Raw genomic sequence first — 14,679 nt, 5'->3', positions numbered from 1 at the left:
GCTACGTAGCGACCGAGCTTGGCTGAGCTCGGTCGCTACGTAGCGACCGAGCGGGACGATCGCTCGGTCGCTACGTAGCGACCGAGCTTTGGCTCGAGCTCGGTCGCTACGTAGCGACCGAGCGGGACGATCGCTCGGTCGCTACGTAGCGACCGAGCTTGGCCGAGCTCGGTCGCTACGTAGCGACCGAGCGGGACGATCGCTCGGTCGCTACGTAGCGACCGAGCTTTGGCTCGAGCTCGGTCGCTACGTAGCGACCGAGCGGGACGATCGCTCGGTCGCTACGTAGCGACCGAGCTTGGCTGAGCTCGGTCGCTACGTAGCGACCGAGCGGGACGATCGCTCGGTCGCTACGTAGCGACCGAGCTTTGGCTCGAGCTCGGTCGCTACGTAGCGACCGAGCGGGACGATCGCTCGGTCGCTACGTAGCGACCGAGCTTGGCTGAGCTCGGTCGCTACGTAGCGACCGAGCGGGACGATCGCTCGGTCGCTACGTAGCGACCGAGCTTTGGCTCGAGCTCGGTCGCTACGTAGCGACCGAGCGGGACGATCGCTCGGTCGCTACGTAGCGACCGAGCTTTGGCTCGAGCGCTCGGTCGCTACGTAGCGACCGAGCGGGACGGACGTTCAGTCGCTGCGTAACGACCTGTTTCGAGCTTTCGTCGGACGTCTCGATTCTTTCTTCCGCCAAGCTTTTTCGTAAGGAAGAACCTATTTCGAAAAGTACTCTTCGGAGAAACTCTTATTTTCTTCTTCGAACGTTTTGAATGTTTAAATTTGTCGTAACCGTTTTTGACCCCAACAAAATTGTTGAGGAAAGATTTCAATATTTTCAAATCTCTTTCAGAGAGACTGTCTGTATGTTTTGCTTGAGGACAAACAAAAGGGTAAGTCTGGGGGAGTTGATATACCTTGGATTTGACCCATTTTTATCCATGGTATATAAGTATTTTATTATATATATATATATATCTATGTTTTCTACTCTTCTAGGTATGTTTTCAGGTTCAGGTGCATTTCGGAGTAAAGCTATGACTTTGGAGCATTTTGGAGCTTAAAGGACATTTCACCCGAGCTGATTACGTAGAGGTCGACGAGAGGAAGAACAATCGATCGATGCGCAACAGTGCTGACGATCGATATAAGGAGATGCCTTGACAGATGAAGATTAATATCGATCGATGTACACAAGTACCATCGATCGATGTCGAGACACCAGGCACGCGACATTTGGATTCAGCAGACTTAAAAACCAAGGCCAAGCCAAATTACCAAAATGCCCTGACGAGTTTTTAACCTAGTAGATTATATACTGCCTAAGTGTTTTGACGGCAAGGAGAGCTTTTTCTAGACCCAGTTTTGTTACAAGTTTCATTGGGAGAGAAGATCACTTGTGATTGGAACTCCTTGTTTTCATTTCTTTTCATCTATACTATGAGTTTCTATTCCTTTATTGTTATGAATTGCTTTGCTATGTCTGAGTAGTTCAATTATTAGATCCAAGGTTCAGATAGGTTTGAGGGATTAGCCCCAAACTATAGATCTGCCTTGTTGTGATATTCATGATAGATTTGTATTCATTGCTTGTTTTAGCTTTGCTATCTAGAACTTGATCATAGGATTGCATATTCAAGCACCATTGTTATCCCATCCTGACATCTATCTATCATATTAGGACTGCTAGAGAGGGTTAACCGCCAATTTAGTATCTTAATAGGGCATTTCATACTCGCGCATAGGCCTGGCTAGAACCTGTCGATCGATGTCCTCAACTGAAAATCAATCGACGTTGGCAAAGGTGTATCGGTCGACATCTTAATTGACCATCGATCGACACTCTCTCGCTGTCGGCATACTAACCATTGGGATACGAGATCTAGTCTGTTAACCAGTGATACATGCGACAGCTGATCACTGGGTTAAGCGATTGAGCTCTAATATATCATGCATGCAACAGTTAGGCATCTATAGGTATTATAATCTCCAACACCTGAATAGTGGCCCTGCACATCTAATATCATTTCCAACCAAGCTACATTTATTATTTACTCGCTTGTTACTATTGCTATTTCATTTAAACATTTACAACCTTTAGAATTAATAAACACTAGATTTAATTGTTCCCTAGCTCCTTGTGGATTCGATCCCTAAGTACTACATCTGAACCTCTTTTGATGAGAGTAACACTCCTTAGGGTAATTTTAGTGGTATCAGATATCAGCACGTTGGTCCTTGGACTCAGCACACTGACCCTTCCCGTGGACTGTTCGGGTGATTTTGGCCCACGTGGGCTGTCGGTTCAGTACACACAAGACGTCTGTGGGTGTCCGCTAGCACACACAGGACGTCCGTGGCTGTTCGTGTGTGTCCATGTGTGTCCGTCTGTGTCTGTCAGCACACACAGGACGTCCGTGGCTGTCCATCAGTACACATATCAGCACGTTGGTCCTTGGACTCAGCACGCTATCCCTTCCCGTGGACTGTTTGGGTGATTTTGGCCCACGTGGGCTGTCTGTTCAGTACACACAGGACGTCCGTGGGTGTCCGCCAGCACACATAGGACATTCGTGGCTGTCCGTGGCTGTCCGTCAGCACATATAGGATGTCAGTGGATGTCCATCAGTACACATATCAGCACGTTGGTCCTTGGACTCAGCACGCTGGCCCTTCCTGTGAACTGTTTGGGTGATTTTGGCCCACGTGGGCTGTCTGTTCAGTATACACAGGATGTCCACGTGTGTCTGCCAGCACACACAGGACGTCCGTGGCTGTCCGTGGCTGTCCGTGTCTGTCCATTTGTGTCCGTGTGTGTCCGTCAGCACACACAGGACGTCCGTGGCTGTCCGTCAGCACACATAGGACGTCAGTGGCTGTCCATCAGTACACATATCAACACGTTGGTCCTTGGACTCAGCACGCTGGCCCTTCCCGTGGACTGCTTTGGTGAATTTGGCCCACGTGGGCTGTCTGTTCAGTACACACAGGATGTCCGTGGGTGTCCGCCAGCACACACAAGACGTCTGTGGCAGTCCGTGGCTGTCCGTCAGCACACACAGGACGTCTATTGCTGTCCGTGTATGTCCGTCAGCACACACATGACGTCTGTGGCTGTCCATCAGTACACATATCAGCACGCTGGTCCTTGGACTCAGCACGCTGGCCCTTCCCATGGACTTTTTGGGTGATTTTTGCCCACGTGGGCTATCTGTTCAGTACACACAGGACGTACGTGGGTGTCCGCCAGCACACATAGAACGTCTGTGGTTTTCCGTTAGCACACACAGGACATCCATGGCTGTCCTTGTGTGTGTCCGTGTGTGTCCGTCTGCACACACATGACGTCTGTGGCTGTCCATCAGTACACATATAAGCACGTTAGTCCTTGGACTCAGCATGCTGACCCTTCCCATGGACTGTTCGGGTGATTTGGGCCCATGTGGGCTGTCTGTTCAGTACACACAGGACGTCCGTGGGTGTCCGCCAGCACACACAGGACGTCTGTGGCTGTCCGTGTGTGTCCGTCTGTGTCCGTCAGCACAAACAAGACGTCAGTGCCTGTCCATCAGTACACATATCAGCACGTTGGTCCTTGGACCCAGCACGCTGGCCCTTCCCGTGGACTGTTTGTGTGATTTTGGCCCACGTGGGCTGTCTGTTCAGTACACACAGGACGTCAGTAGATGTCCGCCAGTACACACAGGACGTCCGTGGCTGTTCGTGGCTGTTCGTGGGTGTCCGTCAGCACACACAGGACGTCTGTGGCTGTCCATGTGTGTCCGTGTGTGTCCATGGTTGTCCGCCAGGACACACATGATGTCCGTAGCTGTCCATCAGCACAGACAAAACGTCTGTGTGTGTCCGTCAGCACACACAGGATGTCCATATTTTCCGTGTGTGTCCGTGTTTGTCCGTCAGCACACACAGGACGTCCGTGGCTGTCCGTCAGTACACAATTCAGCACGCTGGTCCTTGGAGTAAGCATGCTGGCCCTTCCCGTGGACTGTTCGGGTGATTTTGGCCCACGTGGGCTGTCTGTTCAGTACACACAGGACGTCTGTGGGTGTCCGTCAGCACACACAGGACATCCGTGTGTGTCCGTCAGCACACATAGAACGTCTGTGGCTGTCTGTGTGTGTCTGTGTGTGTCCGTCAGCACACACAGGACGTCCGTGGCTGTCCATCAGTACACATATCAGCACGTCGGTCCTTGGCCTCAGCACGCTGACCCTTCCCGTGGACTGTTTGGGTAATTTTGGCCCACGTGGGCTCTCTGTTCAGTACACACAGGATGTCCGCGGGTGTCCGCCAGCACACACAGGACATCCGTGGCTGTCTGTCAGCACACACAGGACGTCCGTGGCTGTCCGTGTGTGTCCATGTTTGTTCGTGTGTGTCCGTCAGCACATACAGGACGTCCGTGGCTGTCCGTCAGCACACATAGGACGTCAGTTGCTGTCCATCAGTACACATATCAGCACGTTGGTCCTTGGACTCAGCACGCTGACCGTTCCCGTGGACTGTTCGGGTGATTTTGGCCAACGTGGGCTGTCTGTTCAGTGTACACAGGACGTCTGTGGGTGTCCGCCAGGACACACAGGACGTCCGTGGCTGTCCGTCAGCACACACAAGACGTTCGTGGCTGTCTGTGTGTGTCCGTGTGTGTTAGCAGCACACACATGACGTCCGTGGCTGTCCACCAGTACACATATCAGCATGCTGGTCCTTGGACTCAGCACGCTGGCCCTTCCTGTGGACTGTTTGGGTGAATTTGGCCCACGTGGGCTGTCTGTTCAGTACACACAGGACGTCCGTGGGTGTCCGCCAGCACACACAGGACGTCCGTGGCTGTCCGTGTGTGTCCGTGTGTGTCCGTCAGCACAAACAAGACGTCAGTGCCTGTTCATCAGTACACATATCAGCACGTTGGTCCTTGGACTCAGCACGCTGGCCCTTCCCGAGGACTGTTTGTGTGATTTTGGCCCATGTGGGCTGTCTGTTCAGTACACACAGGACGTCCGTAGGTGTCCGCCAGTACACACAGGACGTCCGTTGCTGTTCATGGATGTTCTTGTCTGTCAGTCAGCACACACAGGACGTTCGTGGCTGTCCATGTGTGTCTGTGTGTGTCCGTGGGTGTCCGCCAGGACACACATGATGTCCGTAGCTGTCCATCAGCACAGACAGAACGTCCGTGTGTGTCCGTCAGCACACACAGGATGTCCATATGTTTCCTAGTGTGTCCGTGTGTGTCCGTCAGCACACAAAGGACGTCTATGGCTGTCCATCAGTACACATATCAGCATGCTGGTCCTTGGATTCAGCACACTGGCCCTTCCCATGGACTGTTTGGGTGATTTTGGCCCACGTGGGCTGTCTGTTCAGTACATACAGGACGTCCGTGGGTGTCGGCCAGCACACACAAGACGTCTGTGGCTGTCCGTGTGTGTCCATGTTTGTCCGTCAGCACACACAGGACATCCGTGGCTGTCCATCAGTACACATATCAGCACGCTGGTCCTTGGACTCAGCACGCTGGCCCTTCCCGTGGACTGTTCGGGTGATTTTGGCCCACGTGGGCTGTCTGTTCAGTACACACAGTGTAAGACCCGAACCGTGGCCTCTCGACCTTATGGAGTCCCCAGACTTCCTTATTAATTTCTTTGCTTGTTTGATCCATTTCAATTCTTTTATTTACTAAGTCATATTCGAATATGAGGTTCATAAACAAAGGAACAGATTTGCACAGCGGAATAACAATGTATAAACTTTGTATTACTTAGAAACATGAGATTCAATACACAACTTCTTAATAGTCTCATAGACAATCACTAGTTCATCCCTAGCATCATCTAACCACACGTTACACAGCCTCTCACTGACCGAGCCTCCACGGCTCCTTGGCTTGACCAGAACCATCCTTAGTTCCTGAAACCACAACCAGTTAAGCATTAATCATAACCGAGAATAGAACGGATTGATTCCACAATGCTTGGCTTGGTTCCTAGAACTTAGATAAACCTCAGTCAACATAATCATAAAACGTATGAACCTACCTACCGTATCCTAAGTCATTCAACCAACCACCCCTTGACTTAGAATCAGATAGATAGTCCAGAACAGATAAACAGAACACACTAACAGATCCGGATCGTCCCCAAAGACTAATCCGTCTAACCGGATAGAATCTAAGTGCGACCGGCCAATGAAGTCCGGCTCAATGGCCCAACGGACATCCTTACCTGATCCGGCCTTAGGCCTGGATCCAATCGGCCGAGTAAGCGTCAAGCCTAATCCGGAAGGCTTAGCAACCGGTCAGACCTTGCGACTCTATCTTGGCTTAGACAAACCGTGACCTTGTCTTAACTAGACAAGTCATAGGCTGATCCATAAGGATCGGTCCTAACCTGTCCCGAAAGACACCATTTGGAACATGCACCCTTTGGCCATTCGTGCCTCTTGGACACTCATGACTCTTGACAACTCGTGCCCTTTGGGTCATTCCCAACCGCCCAGTCTTGGTGCGATCGGATCATCCAACTAACCGACCCATATCTAGGCTAGCGGTTTGGTTATGTTCGGCCAAAGCCTAGGGACGTGTCCCTTGGACTCAACCAACACAACCTTTCGTGTTTAACCAGAGAGAAGAGAAGAGAAACGAATTGAAACAGATAAGGAGAGCCGGATGGGACTTAGGAACCGAGCAGAGCCGCGGTGCGGTCGCATGGACCGTCCGTTCGGTCTAATGGAGCCACGGCCCATCACATACCTTGTGAACCACGTCTGGGTTCTCCATGCTCTTCTCCTTGTCATGATCTCCCATTCTTCACCGGAGTTAGTTCTCAAACGATCAGAGTCGCCGGAACACAACACCACCACAATCGGCCTTTCTCTTGGCCGAAACTCTCTCTTTTTCTCTTTCTTTCTCTCTACGTTTTTCTCTGAGCATTTTTACTCTGGAATTAGATAATGAAATCGACCAGAGAGCCTCCATATTTATAGAAAACGAGGGGGTAAGTCTTGCCCCATGAACAGGCACGACTTGCTAGCGAATGGGCACCATCGGCCAAGGGTTGTCCCCTTTCGGCCACTTGCATCCTTTTGCCCTTTCTGATGGGGTTTGGGGTCGGTCACAAGCCCAAACCACGCCCCAGGCCTCCTGGACTTAGCCCACGGCCTTGTCCAAAGACCCAACAGCCCATGGCCTCATGGCCGGACCTCACAGCCCGCCACTGACCCGGACCCAAACCATCTGCCTAAAGCCCGGACAGTCCGTCTAGCTGAGATGAGCTGACTCTCAGCTGCCTCAGCTGAGTGAGCTAGTAGTCCAGCTAGTGGAGCTGACTTAGTAGGGACTGAGCTGGTGTGAACTGAACCTAGCTTCATTGAGCTGTCCGAGCTACTCGTCCACTTCGTCCAGCTACCGTCTTACTCGTCCTAGCTGTCTCTTAGCTTGTATAAGGTTAAGTCTAAGTTCCCTTATGTCCTTAACCTTATTTCTCGACCATGGAACGCTTGCCTTGATGTCCTAAGACTGGCTTGCATGTTTCCTCGAACCATGGCTGTCCCGACAATCCTATTCAGGATTGGGGGCGTGACACACAGGACGTATGTGGGTGTCCGTCAGCACACACAGGACATCCGTGTGTGTCCGTCAGCACACACAGAACATTTGTGGCAGTCCGTGTGTGTCCGTCAGCACACACAGGACACCGAGGCTGTCCATCAGTACACATATCAGCAAGTTGGTCCTTGGGTGATTTTGGCCCACGTGGGCTGTCTGTTCAGTACACACAGGATGTCTGCGGGTGTCCGCCAGCACACACAGGACATCCGTGGCTGTCTGTCAGCACACACAGGACGTCTGCGGCTGTTTGTGTGTGTCCGTCAGCACACACAGGATGTCCGTGGCTGTCCGTCAGCACACATAGGACGTCAGTGGCTGTCCATCAGTACATATATCAGCACGTTGGTCCTTGGACTCAGCACGCTGACCGTTCCCGTGGACTGTTCGGGTGATTTTAGCCCACGTGGGCTGTCTGTTCAGTACACACAGGACGTCTGTGGGTGTCCGCCAGGACACACAGGACGTCCGTGGCTGTCCGTCAGCACACACAAGATGTCCGTGGCTGTCTATGTGTGTCCGTGTGTGTCCGCAGCACACACATGACGTCTGTGGCTGTCCACCAGTACACATATCAGCACGCTGGTCCTTGGACTCAGCACGCTGCCCCTTCCCGTGGACTGTTTGGGTGAATTTGGCCCACGTGGGCTGTCTGTTCAGTACACACATGACGTCCGTGGGTGTCCGCCAGCACACACAAGACGTTCGTGGCTGTCCGTCAGCACACATAGGACGTCAGTGGCTGTTCATCAGTACACATATCAGCACGTTGGTCCTTGGACTCAGCACGCTGGCCCTTCCCGTGGACTGTTTGGATGATTTTGGTTCATGTGGGGTGTCTATGCAGTACACACAGGATGTCTGTGGGTGTCCGCCAGCACACACAGGATGTCCGTGGCTGTATGTGGCTGTCCATCAGCACACACATGACATCTCTGGCTGTCTGTGTGTGTCCATGTGTGTCCGTGTGTGTCCGTCAGCACACACAGGAGGTATGTGGCTGTCCATCAGTACACATATCAGCACGCTGGTCCTTGGACTGAGCACGCTGGCCCTTCCCGTGGACTGTTCGGGTGATTTTGGCCCACGTAGGCTGTCTGTTCAGTACACACAGGACGTCTGTGGGTGTCCGTCAGCACACACAGGACGTCCGTGGCTGTCCATCAGTACACATATCAGCACGCTGGTCCTTGGACTCAACACGCTGGCCCTTCCCGTAGACTGTTTGGGTGATTTTGGCCCACGTGGGCTGTCTGTTCAGTACACACAGGACGTCTGTGGGTGTCCGTCAGCACACACAGGACATCAGTGTGTGTCCGTCAGCACACACAGGACGTCTGTGGCAGTCCATGTGTGTCCGTCAGCACAGACAGGACGTCCGTGGCTGTCCATCAGTACACATATCAGCACGTTGGTCCTTGGCCTCAGCACGCTGACCCTTCCCTTGGACTGTTTGGGTGATTTTGGCCCACCTGGGCTGTCTGTTCAGTACACACAGGATGTCCGCGGGTGTCGGCCAGCACACAAAGGACATCCGTGGCTGTCTGTCAGCACACACAGGACGTCCGTGGCTGTCCGTGTGTGTCCATGTGTGTCCGTGTGTGTCCGTCAGCACACACAGGACGTCCATGGCTGTCCGTCAGCACACATAGAACGTCAGTGGCTGTCCATCAGTACACATATCAGCACGTTGGTCCTTGGTCTCAGCACGCTGACCGTTCCCGTGGACTGTTCGGGTGATTTTGGCCCACAAGGGCTGTCTGTTCAGTACACACAGGACGTCTCTGGGTGTCCGCCAGGACACACAGGACGTCTGTGGCTGTCTGTCAGAACACACAAGACGTCCGTGGCTGTCTGTGTGTGTCCGTGTGTGTCCGCAGCACACACATGACGTCTGTGGCTGTCCACCAGTACACATATCAGCACGCTGGTCCTTGGACTCAGCACGCTGGCCCTTCCCGTGGACTGTTTGGGTGAATTTGGCCCACGTGGGCTGTCTGTTCAGTACACACATGACGTCCGTGGGTGTCCGCCAGCACACACAGGACATCCGTGGCTGTCCGTCAGCACACATATGACATCAGTGGCTGTCCATCAGTACACATATCAGCATGTTGGTCCTTGGACTCAGCACGCTCTGATGCGGCTATCCAAGTAGAGTTTCCCATAGTTACTAGTGGTCCAACTACCCGGAGTGGAGCCAAGGCCATAAGACTTGGATTCTCTAAAGCTGTCCAACAAATCCTTGATCAAGATGAAGAGCTGCTGATTGAAGAGATGGTCCAATTGAAGATTCAAGATCCAGCCGGTCCAATAGAGGTTCAAGACAAAGCCAGTTCCCTCCAATTCAGATCACTCGGCCAGAACCAAACCGGCTAACCATCTCTACATGTGATCTCGGTTCAGACACCTCCCCAAGCTCAGCCGGTTCTGAGTAATCCACCCAATCCATTTAAGGTAAGCAGGTAAGATTTCAATTATGATTTCTAACCGGTTTATGTTTCTGGTTTGTGTTGGTTCTTTTTAATTTCAATTCAAAAACTCATGGGCAAATTGTTTAAGTCTTTATTTTCTTGAGTCCAATAATTCAAGGCCTTTGTTTAACCTTTGTTTTAGCTTGTCCTAGTAGAGTCGGCCCACTTTGTTTAGGCCTTGTCGATTTTAGCTTGTCCAAGAGAGTCCATGTTGTTTTTGCTTCAAGTCCCCTAGAAGGGCATAGCTGCAGGGTATTTAATCCCCACTATAAGCAGCCTTGTATTTTTTTTAGCTTATGAAATATATGAGATAGTTTGCCCTAGCAAAACCCTTACTTTTCTCTCTAGTTTGCATGAGAAGCCAACCTAGAAAGAGCCTTGAATCTTATCAAGTTTTCATCACCAAACTTGTGGCGATTCTTCATTCCATTCCATCCATCAATCCGGCCTTGAGAGAGACTTCAGTCCAGCAAGCCTGATTCCACCTTCACGCCATCTCCATCCCCTGTTCTTGTTGAGAGAGATTTCAGTCCAGCAACCTGAATCCATCCTCCATCCCTATCCTTCTTTTGTTTTTGTTTCATTTCAGCATCATATAGTTATAGATCATCCATTGATATAAAAACCCATAAAAGTCATATTTACTTTCTGTTCTTCATTTTTCATTTAGTATTCTTCCTGTTCATCATTTTTGATTCATAAAACTCATAAAAATATTTCTCATTTGTTTCAGGAACCAGATCGGCCATCTCCATCTCTCGCGTCCGACCAAGCCGCGCCCTAGCCGTCTGTGCGTCCGTCCTGTCCAGTCCGGTTCTTGAACCTCTGATCGTCCATTTTAGCAGTCTGAATCCCAGCCTGTAACATTTGGTATCAGAGCCTAAGTCTCCTGAAAAATCGGTTACATCTTCTCCTTAAGACATCTTGTCTGCCGGTTTTCTGTTCATCAACTAGTTGCATTTTAAAAAAAAATTGTTCTTGCTGTTCTTGCTGTTCTTGGTTGTTTATCCTAGAGTTTTTCTAGATCATTTTCGTGCATCAGTAAGATAGTCAACCTGTTTGTGAGATTGATCGACCAGCTTTCCTTATTGGGAGGTCGATTGACCAATTTGCAATAAATTTGATTCTTACTTGACCAAGTTAGCTAGATTGATTAGTTGCATTTAGTTTTGATTACCAATCCTTTTTAATTTAAAAAAAAATATATATTCCATCTGATTCAAATTCGAAATTTGATTTGCATTTGCATTTATACTTTCCTCTTTTGTTTTCTTGATTGATTTGATTTTTTCTTTTCAAAGTTAAAAAAAAAAAAAAAGATTTCCAGTTTCCAATTAAAAATTTAGATTCTAATTTCATATTTTCTTTAACAAACAAAAAAAATATATCAACTTTCCTTTTTTTAAACTTTTCGAAATTCATCTTTCATATTTTAAAAAAAAAATAAACAAGTCATTTGCATCTATTTATTTGATTGTTCTCTTCTTATATCTTCTATTTCCCTTTTGCACTTGATCTCTTTTCTTTCTTGTACACAGGAGAGACATGGGAGATGTCAATGCTAATGCTGTTCCAACCCAGGCTGACATCAACGCACAGCTAATGGCCGGCCAAGCCCAACTTACGGCCACTATGAATGCCGTGACCGAGCAGCTGGCTTGACTGGAACAACGCAACCGTCCCAATGATCCGCTTCCTAGGAGAAGGAACCATCCTTACTTGGAAGATCCACGGTTGTTCTCTGATGAGGACAGTTCAGATTCTGAACCACCTGATCGAGAAGAGCCTCGACCCGCCCACGCCGGACGAGAAGGCCGACGAGAGCATCGGATCCAAGGAGATGGGAGTCCGATCAGGAGGAGACGCCGAGAGGATGAAATCCCTTGGCAAGGAGGAAAGGACCTCAAGCTTAACCCACCAACCTTTGCTGGAAAGGTCAACCCGGGCGCCTACGTTGAATGGGAAAGGCGCATGGAATACATCTTCGAGTACTACAATTACTCTGAGGCCAGGAAGATAGCCTTAGCCGCGGCCCAACTGACCGAGAACGCTCTATCTTGGTGGGACAGAGAAGTGTCCGAGACCAGCCGAGTCTATAGAGTTGAGACTTGGGAAGAGATGCGATCCAAGCTTCGCACAAGGTATGTTCCTGCTTATTATCAACGAGACTTACAGAAACGTTTTCGTAAATTGTCTCAGGGAACGCGGACTGTAGAAGAGTACTATGAGGAGTTTGAGTCCCTCAGGAACAAGCTCAAGACACGCGAGACGCAAGAGACCCTGATGGCTCAGTTCATGGATGGGTTACAAGACCGCATTGCCCGAAAGGTCGAGCGCCAGCAGTATGAGACCTTCCACGACCTGCTTCACTTTGCCGTCCAGGCCAAACAACACATCAAACGGAAGAACGCGTCCACAGCCAGAGGCAAAGGAACATGGACGCAACCGGCTTCCAAAGGAGTGGACAAGGGCAAGTCCGTGGATGTGGAGAACCGGTTCAAGAAAAATCAGACCGAACCGTCCAAGTCTGGCACATCCGACCAAGGTAAGACCCAAGGTCAAAATCAACGTACCCGTGACATTACTTGTTTTAAATGTCAGGGAAAGGGACACTATGCCAGAGATTGCCCCAACAAGCGTGTAATGATCCTCAAGGCTGATGGTGAGTATGAATCCCAAGACGAGGCCGAAGTTGAGACCATGGTTTCTGATGAAGAGGTAGTCGATTATGCTGAGACCGGAGATCTACTGGTTACCAGACGATCTCTCAGTGCTCTCTTCGATCCTGAAACCGTTCAAAGAGAAAACATCTTTCATACAAGATGTAGCGTGGAACAAAAGGTATGTAGCTTGATCATAGATTGTGGTTCTTGTACTAACGTGGCCAGCAAGTATCTTGTTGATAAGGTAGGTTTGGCCAAGACGCCCCCATCCGCGGCCATATCGGCTCAAGTGGCTCAATGATGAGACTGAGCCTCCGGATAGCCGAGCAAGTGGTTGTGTCTTTCAGTATTGGTAAATACCATGATCAGGTCAAGTGTGACGTTGTGCCTATGAAAGCCGGCCACATACTTCTAGGACGGCCATGGCAGTTCGATAAGGAGACCATTCATCATGGTCGGACCAATGTCTATAGCTTCAGCCACAACAACAAGAAGCACAGCCTAGTACCTTTAAGTCCTCAAGAGGTTTATGAGATGCAACAAGCAATGGATCATGCCAGCAAGGTAAGTAAGACTAACTTATACATCACTTCCAGCCTAGTAGTTAAGTCTTTACACCATGAGACGCAGGTGCTGCTAATGGTCTTTAGAGAGAGTTGTTTTGCAGAGATTGAGGCCACGGAGTTACCAGCCGAAGTACAAGGCCTCATGGAGCAATATAAGGACGTCTTTCCTGATGAGATCCCAGCCGGCCTACCTCCTATCGGAGGCATAGAACATCAGATCGATTTTGTGCCAGGCGCACCCTTGCCAAACCGAGCGGCCTACCGAGTTAACCCAGAAGAAGCCAAGGAGTTGGAGAGACAGGTCCAAGACCTCATGGATAAGGGTTACATCCGGGAGAGTCTTATTCCGTGTGCTGTTCCGGTTCTATTGGTTCCAAAGAAGGATGGAACATGGCGCATGTGGGTGGACTGCCGGGCCATCAACAACATAACCATCAAATATCGGTACCCAATACCTAGACTAGATGATATGCTGGATGAACTAAGTGGGTCTGTTGTGTTCTCTAAGATTTATCTCAGGAGTGGATACCACCAAGTTCGAATGAAGGAGGGAGACGAGTGGAAGACAGCCTTCAAGACCAGGAAGGTCTATACGAATGGCTGGTCATGCCGTTTGGCCCTCACCAACGCCCCCAGCTCCTTCATGAGACTCATGAACCAGGTTCTTCGACCTTTCATAGGGAAATTTGTGGTTGTGTACTTTGATGACATACTGATCTATAGCCGCTGTTTAGATGACCACCTTAGACACCTTGAACAAGTGATCAAAGTTCTTAGGCAAGAAGGCCTTTATGCCAACTTAAAGAAATGTGTGTTTTGCACTGATGAATTGGTGTTTTAGGTTTTGTTGTTAGTTCACAGGGCCTGAAGGTAGATGAAGAGAAGATCAAGGCGATCCAAGACTGGCCTACACCTACCACCATTGGCCATGTTCACAGTTTCCACGGCCTGGCCAGTTTCTATTGGCGGTTCGTCAAGGAACTCAGCACCATAGCCGCTGCCTTGACCTCTGTGATCAAGAAGAACGTATCCTTTATTTGGGGACCAGCCCAAGAAGAGTCTTAGAACAAGCTTAAATATAGTTGACTCATGCACCAGTCCTTACTCTTCCTAACTTCGATAAAAACTTTTGAAGATTGAATGTATGCTCAAAGGGACAGTATAGGAGCCGTCTTACCAAGGACGACTCCAGTGGCCTACTTCAGCAAGAAAACTGAGTGGAGCAACCTTGAACTACCAACCTACTATGATAAAGAGCTTTATGCTCTAGTGAGATCACTTTGAAACTTGGCAACATTATCTTTTGTCTAAAGAGTTTGTTATTCATACAGATCATGAGACGCTTAAACACCTAA

The 14,679-nt window shown here is 49.8% G+C and overlaps 1 protein-coding gene across 1 annotated transcript; it reads left to right on the top strand.

Moving 5' to 3' along the window:
- The first annotated feature begins 9,898 nt into the window (after window positions 1–9,898).
- LOC117129534 lies at window positions 9,899–14,389 on the top strand. Its single transcript, XM_033282965.1, has 7 exons — window positions 9,899–9,956; window positions 10,829–10,955; window positions 11,634–11,744; window positions 11,850–12,936; window positions 13,128–13,322; window positions 13,389–14,101; window positions 14,179–14,389. The coding sequence occupies exons 1-7, from the start codon at window positions 9,899–9,901 to the stop codon at window positions 14,387–14,389; spliced, it is 2,502 nt and encodes an 833-aa protein (XP_033138856.1).
- Window positions 14,390–14,679: the final 290 nt, after the last annotated feature.

Source organism: Brassica rapa, unplaced genomic scaffold, assembly GCF_000309985.2.
Source record: "Brassica rapa cultivar Chiifu-401-42 unplaced genomic scaffold, CAAS_Brap_v3.01 Scaffold0011, whole genome shotgun sequence".
Classification (NCBI taxonomy): Eukaryota; Viridiplantae; Streptophyta; class Magnoliopsida; order Brassicales; family Brassicaceae; genus Brassica; species Brassica rapa.
This window is presented reverse-complemented; position numbering and strand designations above follow the sequence as displayed.